General features: G+C 38.2%; 3 protein-coding genes and 1 non-coding gene across 4 annotated transcripts; all 4 read left to right on the forward strand.

Annotated features, from left to right (window-relative positions):
* Positions 1–252: 252 nt before the first annotated feature.
* Positions 253–1,500, forward strand: LOC119988258 (U-box domain-containing protein 4-like). Its single transcript, XM_038833230.1, has one exon. The coding sequence runs from the start codon at positions 340–342 to the stop codon at positions 1,318–1,320; it is 981 nt and encodes a 326-aa protein (XP_038689158.1). The 5' UTR covers positions 253–339; the 3' UTR covers positions 1,321–1,500.
* Positions 1,501–4,538: 3,038 nt separating this feature from the next.
* TRNAN-GUU lies at positions 4,539–4,612 on the forward strand. Its single transcript has one exon. It is a non-coding gene; the product is annotated as a tRNA-Asn (tRNA).
* A 1,164-nt stretch (positions 4,613–5,776) lies between these two features.
* Positions 5,777–7,857, forward strand: LOC119988626 (trihelix transcription factor ASIL2-like). The gene is made up of 2 exons (XM_038833734.1): positions 5,777–6,752; positions 7,294–7,857. Exons 1-2 carry the CDS (start codon positions 6,144–6,146, stop codon positions 7,687–7,689), a joined length of 1,005 nt encoding a protein of 334 aa, XP_038689662.1. The 5' UTR covers positions 5,777–6,143; the 3' UTR covers positions 7,690–7,857.
* Positions 7,858–9,223: 1,366 nt separating this feature from the next.
* On the forward strand, positions 9,224–12,407 carry LOC119988650 (thioredoxin-like protein CITRX, chloroplastic). Its single transcript, XM_038833764.1, has 4 exons — positions 9,224–9,557; positions 9,924–10,046; positions 11,800–11,880; positions 12,055–12,407. The coding sequence occupies exons 1-4, from the start codon at positions 9,321–9,323 to the stop codon at positions 12,169–12,171; spliced, it is 558 nt and encodes a 185-aa protein (XP_038689692.1). The 5' UTR covers positions 9,224–9,320; the 3' UTR covers positions 12,172–12,407.
* The last annotated feature ends 699 nt before the right edge of the window (positions 12,408–13,106 follow it).

Genomic DNA, 13,106 nt, shown 5'->3' on the forward strand with positions numbered 1-13,106 from the left:
AGGTTAATTAAGTACATCCAAAATTCAATTCAATTCAATATTTCACAAATACGTGTGTTTTGGGTCGGGTAAGGAAAAGTCTTCCTCGTTATTGGGTTCTACTGTATTACTTTTGTTCCCATCATCCACCAATTCTCATGTTTATCCATCAATCACTAATTAAAACCCAACCACCATCATGTTCAGGTCAAAACGACGGGTCCACCATGATAAACCGTCGTTGACAATTTCATTAAAGGCCACCCTGGACACCGGTTATGTTCACGCCGTCGAGAATTGAAACTCGTGACAAGTTCGGTCTCTTGAAATATAATACATTTGCAGGTACAGCTACAGCTTATGGATAACAAAGATTTCAGGGGGAGAGGAAGAGAAATGGAGGTGAAGCGCAGAACGGCTCGGTCCCTTGTGGCAAGGCTAAGCTCTGTGTCGGAACAAACCCGAGCCGAAGCTTTATCGGAGCTGCGGCTCATCTCGAAGCACGAAGACGATAGCCGCCCTTTAATTGCGGAAGCCGGTGCCGTGCCTTACCTTGCCGAGACTCTCTACTCCACCTCACATGATTCTCAAGAGAACGCCGCCGCGACGCTACTCAACCTCTCGATTTCGTCGCGGGAATCGCTTATGTCCACGCGCGGACTACTCGATGCCCTCTCCCATGCGCTTCAACACGCATCCACCTCGACCCCGCCCGCCGCCGTCCAGTCCTGCGCCGCCACTCTTCATAGCCTCCTTGTCGTCGACTCCTACCGTTCTATTATTGGATCCAAGCGCGACATCGTACATGCTCTCACGCAGATCGTCAAGAATCCTAATTCTCCTCCTCGATCGATCAAGGACTCGCTAAAAGCACTTTTTGGAATCGCGCTTTATCCTTTGAACCGAAACACTATGATCGAGCTCGGCGTTGTGCAACCGCTGTTCGCACTGATTGTGAGGGACGGCAGAGTGGGGATTGTGGAGGACGCTACGGCTGTGGTAGCGCAGATAGCAGGGTGCGAAGAGAGCGAAGAGGCATACGTGAGGGCGGGTGGAGTGAGAGTTCTGATGGATTTGTTAGATGTTGGGACGGGGACAAGCATGAGGATAAAGGAGAATGCAGTGGCGGCGCTGTTGAACTTGGTGAGCACTGGAGGTGAGAAGGTTGGGAGGGAGGTCAGAGAAATGGCTGCCACCGCGGTGGACGGGGTGGTTGAGGTTGCCGAGGGCGGAAGCACCAAGGGAAAGAGCAAGGCCGCGTCGCTGCTGAAGATTATTGAAGGTCCCAATAACGGGGTGAGAGATTCACGGTTTGATTCTTTACTTAATCAAAATCAATAGTGGCTTTCATAATTTGTTATTTATTAATATCATTATCAGGTTTCATAGTTTTGTTTATGATATGTTTCAAATTGTTTAATTTATGGGTTACAATTAGGAATCACAGCAGTGTATATTCTGTAACATGAATGAATAAAATGGTATATGAGTGTTTTGTTTTCAAAGAAACAACTTTCAGAAGTTCTGCACCACCAGTTCTTTCTTCTTCTTCAACCTCACATTCCCTGTCTCTCTCTCTTCTTCCATTATTAACACTTTTGTTTCGGTGTGATGAAAACCTCAAGAAAGGGAAACTGTTTAGTTTTCTGGCTTCTGATTTGAATTTGGGTTTTATTAAACTGCATCTGGTTTGAACTTTGAACATTGTATTAAAGAGTTAATGGTTAGCTGAATCTGTTTGGAATAAATGGTTCGTTCACACTCTGTAGCTGTTATGTAAGGTAGAAGCAATATAGTGGTTTAATGTAACCCACCTTTTCTTATCATTCCAGGAAGCTTATATACACCTGCCACACCCACATCCATACCTAACCAATCTCTTCACCCTACTCAATCAAGCCCCATACGGTATTGTTGCATCTTCAACCACGCCCAAACTATGAAAGCGAATTCATCTTCCATTGAAATGCAAAATGTTACTTTAGGTACGGTAGTTGAATTCTTCAAAACAAGAAATGCAATCTTATAAAAAAGCTTTTTTTTTTTATGAAACTTAGTTGACGCTTGATTTGTGCTCTTCCTCCCTTTTTCTTTTAATTTTTTATCTGCGAGTTGCCACTATAATGTTGCAATTGAGTTAATAGAACTTAATAAATCATATGATGAACTCTTGGGGAGCAGACTTAGTTCGAATTCATGTGAAACTCCTGCACCTTTACTTTGTGCTCTGTGGATATATTAGAGATCAGAAATTACATACAGGCTATGTCATGTCACTGTCTGAAGTTCTCCAGATGACTTTGCAGCTTAATCATTGCTTACAAGGATCATGTAGAGATTAGTTGCATACTGCATCTGCAGCTACTTGAACGCCCAGTAGTTGGAAAAGTTACTGGATTAGAGATCTACCTTGGTTGAGTTTTTGTCAATATATATGCTTCATAACAAGAGTTGTCTTTTGAGGAGAGAGTGGATTGCATTTTAAATTGGAAATGAACTAAAGGTGTATTCAGTAGATCATAGGTAGATCTACATATTGGCCTTGTGTGGATAGTTGATTGCCAATATCTTGATATATGGCAGTTCTTGGATCCTTTAAAATCTCAAGTACTCTTACATGACTAAATTCATTGGTTTTTATTTTTTGATGTCATTCATTTTTCGAATTGTAATTAATGATATCTTGATGTAAATCAAATAAGTGACTAGAGTCAATAGACTACGCCAAATGGTATAGAAAGATGAAGAATCCATGAGAGTTAAATAAATGAGGCAGTACTCGAGCATAAGCATGTAGCTAACATATGTAGACAGCAGATTGGAAGAAGTGTTCAGTATTTTTTTTGGTCCCCAGTTAGTTAGATGATGTGTAATCTATTTTTAGAAGATGCTCCATGTTAGTTTGTTCTTTTTTATTGCTATTATTGAAAAGCTGCAAACATTTTGGAGTCTTCATTGACTTGCAAAAGGTTAACAGCTTTACGACCTCATGTATATATATGCGGAATGAATCTTAATTCCCAGTTATTTATATATACATCCAGACATGCTTGTGTAGAACTTTTGACATTCTCATGTCATTAGGTTTGTGGTGGAATGCACTTTGTCACAGCACTGAAAAAAGGGAATTGGGTGCGATGTTTTCTTTTTCTTGCTTTATTGACACTAAGAGAGAGCATACAAGACATTCTCGTGTCATTAGGTTTGTAGTGGAATGCACTTTGTCATAATACTTCAAAAAGGAATTAGGCTTGAGAATTTTTTTTTTCTTGCTTTATTGACACCAAAAGAGAAAGCAGAGAAGACCTGGCTGATAATTCTGACATTTTCAAATGGATCTTATTTTGGATTTGCCTTCTTGTGAGCATTTGGATATGCAGGAGTTTCCGGATATTTCGTAAATGGCATGGAACTTGTTTTTGCTGATTCTCTCATTCTATGGCTAGACAGCCTAGACTAACTATTATTGTTGGATGTCAAGCAACAGAAAATTTTCCAATCTTGACTCCGCTAGGTTTCTGAGAACTTGAATTACTGGTCTCTTTGGACGGATTATTGTAGATTGACCATGTCTTGAGCCTCAACTAGTCTCAGATCAGATGTTTTCTAGTTGTGTTTAAACTAGACTCTTTGTCTCAGATCAGATTTTTTCTAGTTGTGTTTAAACTAGACTCTTTCTTGTGGAAGAAGGTTGCAACTAACTAGCTTGCTTCAGACTGGTCTTTTTGGATAAATTAGTGGATATTGACCATTTCCATGGCGTTTGCTAGAGAAATTGCAACAGAGAAAGCAACTTATTATAGTCAGACTTGGTTGTTAATTGCCAGTATGCTGGTGCATTGGATGCCTTCTATCCACTGAAATGGTTGGAACTTCACTATCAGTGTCACTCTCGCATCTTTGAAGGGGAAAACTGTTCTATGCCACAATCCATCCAACTTTGAACATTTCTTTTCCTTGAATCCACCAGTGGGGTGTCGACATATATCTGTACAACTAGAAACCGCTCTCTCTCTCTCTCTCTCTCTCTCTGTGTGGAAACCATAACCATCTGCAACATCATTTCTATTCCAAATTTACTCAGAAGGTCATCTTGGTGGGGTCCTGTTTAGCTGGAACCACAACACCAACACCACTGTTGATACATTAAACACTTGCACAATTTCTCGACAGGTGCCCCAAACTGTCCTCCTGGTTTAGTATCCAAGGCTTTAATTCAAAAACTTTACCATAGCCAATCGTGGGATAATAATGTTAGTGCTGATACGACAGTGATGATGACCTTGATCAATGTGTGAATCGCCCATTTTTGAACTAATCAATCAATTATATATTTAACTCGATATTAGTTAAAACTTCTCAACAGGATAAAGACGATGGATTTCAAATTTCCATATGGTGTATGTATATTCACAGAGGAATTTAATGTTAAAATCCTGTGATCAGTGAAAGTTTGGCTACCTCCTAAAGTGAAAATACTACTCAACCCAACCAATCATTCTCAAGTCCCATCATTATATGGCTTTAATTATCACAGTTATGGAAAACAGTCAACAAATGCTGGAATAGCTCAGTTGGCTAGAGCGTGTGGCTGTTAACCACAAGGTCGGAGGTTCAAGCCCTCCTTCTAGCGTAAAATTATTTTTTTTACATATTTTTGTGGAAAAAGTTAGGCTCACTTGATATACATATTTTTATATGGGTTTACTTATATGAGTGAGGACGTCAATTATGGTCAAGGTAGGCTCACTTGTGGTCTAAGTTTAGGCTCACTTGATGTTTAAACTTTAATGTGGGTCCACTTATATGAGTGAGGACGTCAATTATTTATGGTCAAAGTTGGTTCACTTGCTGTGCGAAGGTAAGTTCCCATGTGTGACTTTGTGTGTATATATATATATATAATCAACTAGTTAATGATTGTTTTGTAATTAATTTAATATATATGAAAACAAATATGCCCAAAGATATAAGGTATATGAAGAGAAGTTACCCCAAAAATGTTAAAACCAACTCTACTATTTGATGATCAATATCTAGTGGAGCTTTGCACAAAAAAAAAAAAAAAGGCAAAAGGCAAAAGGCAAAGCTAAAAGAGGGACATAAAGAGAAACCAATGGACAAGTTATGAGGTCAAGTGACCACAGGAACATTTGATTTAGGCTACTGTAACTAGTGGAGAGAACACAAATGGTGGTGGAGAATGAAAAGAATTGGTGTTGATTACGACATAAGACCCCCCACCACCACCACCACTCTCTTCCTCCACCCCTAAATTGTCCAATTACATCTCTTGGTTGGCTTCCTATCAACGCTAACAGCCAAAATTAACCCAACCATAATAAACCCTCCCCCCAAAAGTGACCAAATAATAGAAAAAAAAATAGGTTAGGTTGAGAAGCTACTATCATAAACTTATTTGACAAAGTGAAGCACTTTATTTGGTGGCCCACTAACACTAACCTTAATCTTTTCCTGCATGTCCTGTAGTGTTTTTTTTCCACATAATGTAGTGTTTTAAGGCTCAGATGATGATGATGAATAGAAATTATCCTAGTATGAACCACTTTACTTGGCCTTCAATTGTTGGATTCAGTGATTAGCATTTTCGGATTTAAGTGGATCGACTTCACATAATGGGAATTATATAGTGTTGAAACTTGAAAGTGTCTTTTATAGGGTCCGTGTCATTGTCTTTCTGGGTTCAATTTTTTTTATTAAGTTGAGTATCGTGATTTATCTAACATAGTGGATGCGAGATCAGATCTTATATCTAAAACTATTCTTAATTCATTGGGTTTATCCCATTTCACATGGATTTCGGTTCAATATTACCTATCACCAGCGTGGTGCGAATCGTTGGTGCAGGGTTGGGTGACGAGGGTTATAAAAAAACACCATTACATATCCATGTTGTTATTTAGGCACTACATATGTCACTATTTTCCTAGCCTTTCTAGTTCCTCTCAAATGCTAGTGGTTGGGTTTCTTTCTCTTCATTTTGGTTGGCCACCACCACTAAATTTCTAGGATTACCTTTTCACCCCTCCCTCTGTAACGCTAGTGGTCTCTTTCTTTCTTCATTACATGTTTAGCAGCTAAAACAAACAAACAAAACAAAGACCACTAAAACCAAAGACCCTCACTTTTTAGTATGGGGAGAGATGGACAACCAAACTAACCAAGAAACCCCACCTCACCTCCCTACCACCACCACAATCAAGGATGATTCTCCCCGGAAAGCACCCGGTGGCGGTGGCGGTACTGGTGATAGATTAAGGAGAGATGAGTGGAGCGAAGGGGCGGTTTCGACCTTACTTGAGGCCTACGAAAGCAAATGGGTGCTCCGAAACCGAGCCAAGCTGAAGGGGCACGATTGGGAAGATGTTGCAAGGTACGTGTCGTCACGTGCCAGCTGTTCCAAATCCCCCAAGACACAAACGCAGTGCAAGAACAAGATCGAGAGTATGAAGAAACGGTACAGAACGGAATCCGCCACCGCGGACGGTTCGTCGTGGCCGTTATATCCGCGGCTTGATTTTTTACTGCGAGGAAGTGCTCCGCCTCCGGCAGCAGCAGCAGCACCACCACCACCGCGTATTGTTTCGGTTTCTAATAGCATCAACTCTCCTCCTCCTCCCCCTTTGATGCTGTTGGAGCCGTCTCCGATTTCAAAACCACCACCGCCACCGGTGCCGCCGCCTCCGGTTTCTTCTCTACCGACTACTGCACAAAATTCACATGGATCGAATGGTGTAGAAAGAGGGGCCAAGGTAATTTCAATAATTGAATTGAAACTTGAAACCCCTTTTTATATGTATAATTATATATACTATTTAGTTAATTACTTTTTACCTATCTCTTAGTCCCTTTCTACATATTAATTAGTAATTCTTAACCAATTTATGAATGGTCATACACACCTGCCATTTCTTCTCTGTATATGTATAAATATATTTAAAAAATACGTACATATTTATTTATATGTATATAGTGTAGACAACCTATTAAAAATATAATATTATTTGTGTCAAGAATTAATAAATGTCCTACATCGGTCTAGCATAACCGAGTGGTTTATACGTAGAACTCAACTCCTCTCATGTTGGAGACGTGCATCTTTTAAAAACCAATGGCGAGATCCATTAAAACTGAAGTCGTGCGATTTTGTGAAGGAGAGTACTCTAGAAGTCGTTAAATTTGTTTTATTTTGTTGGTCTAATATGTTTGTATTGTGTGTGTGTGTTTTGGCAAAGTTGATTGTCCTTGATTGGCAAGAATTCAACTTCATATTTGTTTTTTTTTTTTCAACAGCAAGATGGAGAGGGAGCAAAATTATCAGACAGAAGCACTGCAATGGAATTAACTGATAGTAGCACACCAGCAGCAGTATACAGTGACAAGGAAAAGCAAAGGTGTAAGAAAATGAAGATGAAGCAGCAGAGATCATCATCATCAAGAAGAGAAGGAGAAGTGAAGATAGCAGAAAGCATAAGATGGTTAGCACATGCAGTGGCAAGGTCAGAGCAGGCAAGAATGGAGACACTGAGAGAGATTGAGAAAATGAGAATTGAAGCTGAGGCTAAGAGATGGGAATTGGAGCTTAAGAGGACTGAAATCATTGCCAACACTCAGCTTGAGATTGCTAAAATCCTTGCTACTATTAATAAAGGGGTCGGTAAGGATTGGAAGAAGGTGAGGGTTAAGTAATTGCTTCAACTGGATCAATAATATAATCCAGCTATGTGTTATACATTGAGGGTAACTTAATTGATTGTGACAGGCTATGTTAGTAGAAGAGTTTGTGGGGAAAACAATAATATTTCCCTGCCTTCATTATGATTAATATCTTTTATTAAAAAATACTCCATTATTTGACTTTTATATCAAGATTAATATCCCACATGATCGGCTTAACCCAACCAAATAGTATATAGGTAAAATCATTGATTGCGGTCCAAGAAGAAAAAATCCGTGTGAGTTCATGACCCATTGCGGACAATATCGTTGAAGTGTTTGGGCTTGGATTTCCAATATGGTATTGGAGCGAATTTTCGATTCATTTGAACGTGACCTCTACATGTCCACTTGTTGTATTTGACATAACACAACCCACAAGTATAGGGAAGTGTGTCAAGACCATATATCTCACATCAAATTGACATAGCTTGAAGTCAAGACTAATATCCCACATGATATTGACACAACCTACGAGTTCGTGAGAGTGTCAACACTAATATCGCACATCATATTGACATAATCCAATCGAGTGATATATAAGTAAAAATGCACATCATTTTCTATGTAAATTCTAAATATGTTGGTAAATTACAGAGTGTCAATATAGAGATTCCATTTTTTTTAAAAAAAAAAGAAAAGTGGTCATAGATCGACTTTTATTTATTTACCCAATAAGTAGGTAAGAGAATTTGAGGCCCAACGACACTCGAGCCACCATATAAAGATGGATTACATCCCATAATATGATAAATACATCAAAAGAAAAAGGACAAACACTGTACAACGGTGGGCTACACCGAAAAAACAACGGACTATAAACTACACCGGGATAAACCCAATTAGAATAAAAAAAACAAACACAAAATTTTTTTTTTGAACAAAATAGATTCGACAATTTGAACAATCCTCCAAACAGATCTAAAAATATATCTAAATCCAAATCCACCGAAATCCTGCATATTGATACTTAAAATCCAGAATGTGTTAAGTGATCTCCAATCATACACCGTTCTTAAAGTCGAGCACTCTCCCAAAAGAAAATTCAAGGGAGAAACCCATTATATGCACATATTATTGAAATAAAACTAAGAAAAACGTTAAAAAAATTGTTGGGAAAGAGGAGGAGGCGGTGTAAATGACTCATCTCCCTAAACACGGACGACTCCTCTCCATAGAGATTCGAATTTGAGTAAAATAATTCATTTCTAATCAATTCGGCCAGACTACATTCTCATTAGCAGTTTGATGTGGGAAAACCCAGAAAGGAAAAATAAGGAAATTATAGCCAAATGCCCACTTCATGGACAAAAAAGACAGAATCCAAAAATGAAAAGCCCAATTTTCAAAAGGTGTTGGTTACTCAAGCCCAGCATGCTCTGCATATTGCATATGGTTGTAAGTTTTGTATAGAATTAAAAAAATGTTAATATTGTTATAGAGTTTTCACACGTGATATATATGTGAGTAGCAAGATTTGGACTTCTAAAAGACTGATAAATGAAAAGGCATCCAAACAGATCGCAATTATATCTGAAACGCGAATAGCCCCTCTGCTTCGTTAAACCCCCCTCCCAAAAACTCTAACCACCATAGCTACCAAGATGTCTCTGCTTCAAGCACAGACGCCTTCGCATATGATGACCACTCTCTGCCCCACCTTCTCTTCTCACGCTTCACCACCATCCAATATCTCTTCTGTTTACGTGTCTATGAAAACCCACCAAGAGAATTCACTTTTCTCTACTTCTAGGAACGGACCCATTTCACTCTCACCGCTTCCAAGAAGGTTGCTTTGTAGACCACCTAAGGGGAAGTATATCAGAGACGACTATCTTGTGGTATGTTTACGCATGTTCCGTTAACTTTATCATACCTTGAATGAGTTGGATTTTTTTTTTGAATGGGAAAGCCTCAGTCGGGTTACTGATAAAATGTGTGAATGAGAGATGGAACTTGAAAACTTTGAATTTCGGATTTCTTTTATTTGAAAAGTTTGAAACTTGAATGTCTATTTACTACTTGCCTCAGTTTTGGATGGTCTGATTTGGATAATTGTACAAGTCCCTTTGGCATAGAGATGGAAGCGAAATGGGAATGTGAAGGGGATTTCAGAGACAAATTGTTCTTGGTTGCTTTACTGTTTTACTGGTTGGGTGCTCTTGAGTTTGTGATTTGATTGTCAATTGGTTGGTTTGGATTGGCAGAAAAAGTTGTCAGCTCAGGAGATTCAGGATTTGGTAAGGGGGGAGAGAACTGTACCCATTCTTATTGATTTCTATGCAACATGGTGTGGACCCTGCATCTTGATGGCCCAAGAGCTAGAAATGGTATGCTCATTGTCTGTGTGGAATAATTACTAGAGCTGTTCTAGTTTTTCATTTTTGTGCTTTGCTTGCCATATATTTATTGCTTATATATATGATTCGTTAAAATCATAGATGTAAACTGGAATGGAATTTGGGAGTTGTATTATTTTGTTCATATATTGTTGAGAACATGATGATAAAAGCATCAACTAAATTGCTATATGGATGTCTATGTTAATTGTTCATTTTCTAGCTTGAAGCAAGAAAGGTATAACAATTTGTGGAATCTGCCAATCTGGTATATTCAAACAACTTTTTTAAAATTTTCAGATATTAATAGCTTTTAAAAGAACAACTTTTCCTTTGGTGAATTTGTTGGTTAGTATATTGACCAAATAAATGTCATATCTGATAGATGTTATTTCTTCTAGAATGAAGAATAAGTTCAAATAATCAGTAATGGGGGGTTTGTTATTTTATACTGACCTTTTCTTCTATAGTTGAATACTTGAATTTAATAGATGAAGAAAAAGAAGCTAGAAAGTACTTGAAAAATATGGCATTTGGACTCTCAAACATTTCAGTGTTTGAGAAACTTTGACCTATCTGGTCACTGCTGTGTTGGCACAAGGGATGGAGTTCATCACCTATAATGGCTGCATTTTAATATAGATTGCAAATTGCTGCTTAGTAGACATAGTCCCCCATGAATATCTCTTTTTGTTGAGGTGGGGTAAAGGGCTTAGAATTTGTGAATAAGTTATGAGTGGATTCTGTGTTGCAGTGAGTCTTTGCATGTCAATTTTGTGGCAATCATGGTCTATTTTGAATTTTAAAATTCTGAGAGATGCAGAAAGCTGAAGTGTTTTTTGTTTTTTTTGGCTTGATGCAAATGATAGGGAGATAGTTGATTGCTTGTATCTTTAAATATTTTTCTGCAAGCGACCAGACGATCCCCCCATGGCCCATGGGAAGATGTAAAGTGGTGATATTGTCATAGCTTGGAATATTCTGTTAAGAGCATATAATTAGGATCTCCAATCATGAACCACTCATGTTAGGTTCTCCTTGCTCCACCTTCCTCTCTGCCATGCCTATTTGGTTTTGCATAGTGATTCATCTCTTTAAGTATTTGTCTGCAAATATGCATTGGTTTATGGATTATGTCCAGATACCATCTAAGAAGTTACTGAGTGACATTATTGTTATAACTCTAGGTAGTCCATGAAAAGAGATATGCCTACGACCTTCAATCATGAACCACACATGTCATGCTCTTGGTAACCAAACCAACTTTATGTAAGGGATATTTTGTTTTGCCTCTCTTGACATGCTATGAGATGATCATACAAAACTGAAAACTGAACACCCCCCGACAGCAAGGATTAACTTCCCGTTCTTTGTCTAGTGCTGCTGATTTTCTCTTATCTTGCTTCTTGGTTATTCGTCCTGCTCACAAAGGAGATTTACTTATGCCTTGTTAAAATTCTTTGAGCTAAATTAAGCGTTGGGCTTAAGGTTGTATTATAATGTAGTGTGTTTGTTGTAAACTTCTTATAATGCAAATGCTATGCAGGGTTGGTTTTTCCTCTGTCCAATAGTCTTCTGCTTGATTCCCATCTTCATAACAATCTTATAATATGTTTGCTGTATTCACATTGCTCAAAATGAAATGAGCCATAGAAGACGGCTTATTAAAAGTTCTCAAACTTTCTAGCTGACATACATCTTTATAATTTTGTGGCTTGGGAATAACCTTGAATTTTCTTCACAGCTTGCTGTGGAGTATGAGAAAAATGTAATTATAGTCAAGGTTGATACAGATGACGAGTATGAATTTGCACGTGACATGCAGGTAATTTCCTGTTTCTATTATCTCAATTTTGTTTTGTTTTTCTTTCCTTCATTGCTCTTTGCTGCATCTCCATTACCAGGTAGATGGGCTTAAGAAGCCTAATTACTGATAGTCTGATAGAACCTAAATTGGTCAAGAGAGAGACGTAAACTTTGTTAAATTCTTGTGTCACAGGTTCGAGGATTGCCAACATTGTTCTTCATCAGTCCAGATCCAAACAAAGATGCAATCCGGACTGAGGGGCTTATCCCAATACAGATGATGCGTGATATTATTAACAAAGAGATGTGATAGTGCTGAAAGAAAAGAGAATCACTGAAGAGGCTGAACGTCTTCATCATTTTTGTCAAGTGATTCACCACGCTCCCCCGGTCAAGGTGGTTGTATCCTTTAATAATATCATGTAGACTGTATTCAAATTGAATTTTTTTGCCATAGAAGTTCGAATTAGGACCGTATTTATGTAGTTGCAGAACGAAAATGGATCGTAACTCTCTAATATCTAATTCAGTGACTTTTTATTTGAACCAGGATTTTCATATTTTTAGCCACTCTTCCATTGTGTTCATTTCAAATACACCTGAGATTTCATGCTTTCACAGGAGGCAAAATTGGAGCTTTGTAATGTCACTGAATTGTTTACATTTGCATAAGATTTAGTGCAAATCCCAGGAAATCTGCATACATCAATTGTATTTGGAAAAATTATGGAAATCTAATATTATTGGGGCGTATCTATTGTAGTTGAAACTTAATCATTTGGTGCTGAAAAAAAAAAAAAAAAAAAAAAACACTTAAATCATTTGGTGAGACCTTTGCTTGCGGATGCAGTGACAATAAACCACCAAGAATATCTGCCTTGTTGCCGATAAGGTTGACCAGACCATCAGGATTCATGGGCTAACACCCCCTATTTTATTTTGGCTAGGGGGATCCAGTCTCTTCATTAACTAATGAAAATCAGGAGTGCCCTAATGTGACATTACAATGTTGTAAGAATAGGGTTGTAAATGTATAGTTTCGTCAAACAAGACAACCATTTGAGTGATAATGAAGTGGTAAAATCTCTCTAGAGTCAAAACTGTATGGATTTGAAAAGTCTCAAGTTTGATTCTCACAAAGCGCAACACCATTGTGACCATGCAATGGTTTTGGTTCAATTTATCCTATCATGAGGTGTGTACGAATCTAACGGTCCGAGTTTTATAATAAATGAAGCATTTATG

This window comes from Tripterygium wilfordii, chromosome 21 (assembly GCF_013401445.1).
Source record: "Tripterygium wilfordii isolate XIE 37 chromosome 21, ASM1340144v1, whole genome shotgun sequence".
NCBI lineage: Eukaryota > Viridiplantae > Streptophyta > Magnoliopsida > Celastrales > Celastraceae > Tripterygium > Tripterygium wilfordii.

Excerpts from the sequence above, each read along its gene's own strand:
- LOC119988258 (XM_038833230.1), top strand. The coding sequence starts at position 340 with ATGGATAACAAAGATTTCAGGGGGAGAGGAAGAGAAATGGAGGTGAAG.
- LOC119988626 (XM_038833734.1), top strand. The coding sequence starts at position 6,144 with ATGGACAACCAAACTAACCAAGAAACCCCACCTCACCTCCCTACCACC. Across the intron at positions 6,753-7,293 it reads GTGTAGAAAGAGGGGCCAAG|CAAGATGGAGAGGGAGCAAA; the intron begins GTAATTTCAATA and ends TTTTTTCAACAG.
- LOC119988650 (XM_038833764.1), top strand. The coding sequence starts at position 9,321 with ATGTCTCTGCTTCAAGCACAGACGCCTTCGCATATGATGACCACTCTC. Across the intron at positions 9,558-9,923 it reads TCAGAGACGACTATCTTGTG|AAAAAGTTGTCAGCTCAGGA; the intron begins GTATGTTTACGC and ends TTGGATTGGCAG. Across the intron at positions 11,881-12,054 it reads AATTTGCACGTGACATGCAG|GTTCGAGGATTGCCAACATT; the intron begins GTAATTTCCTGT and ends CTTGTGTCACAG.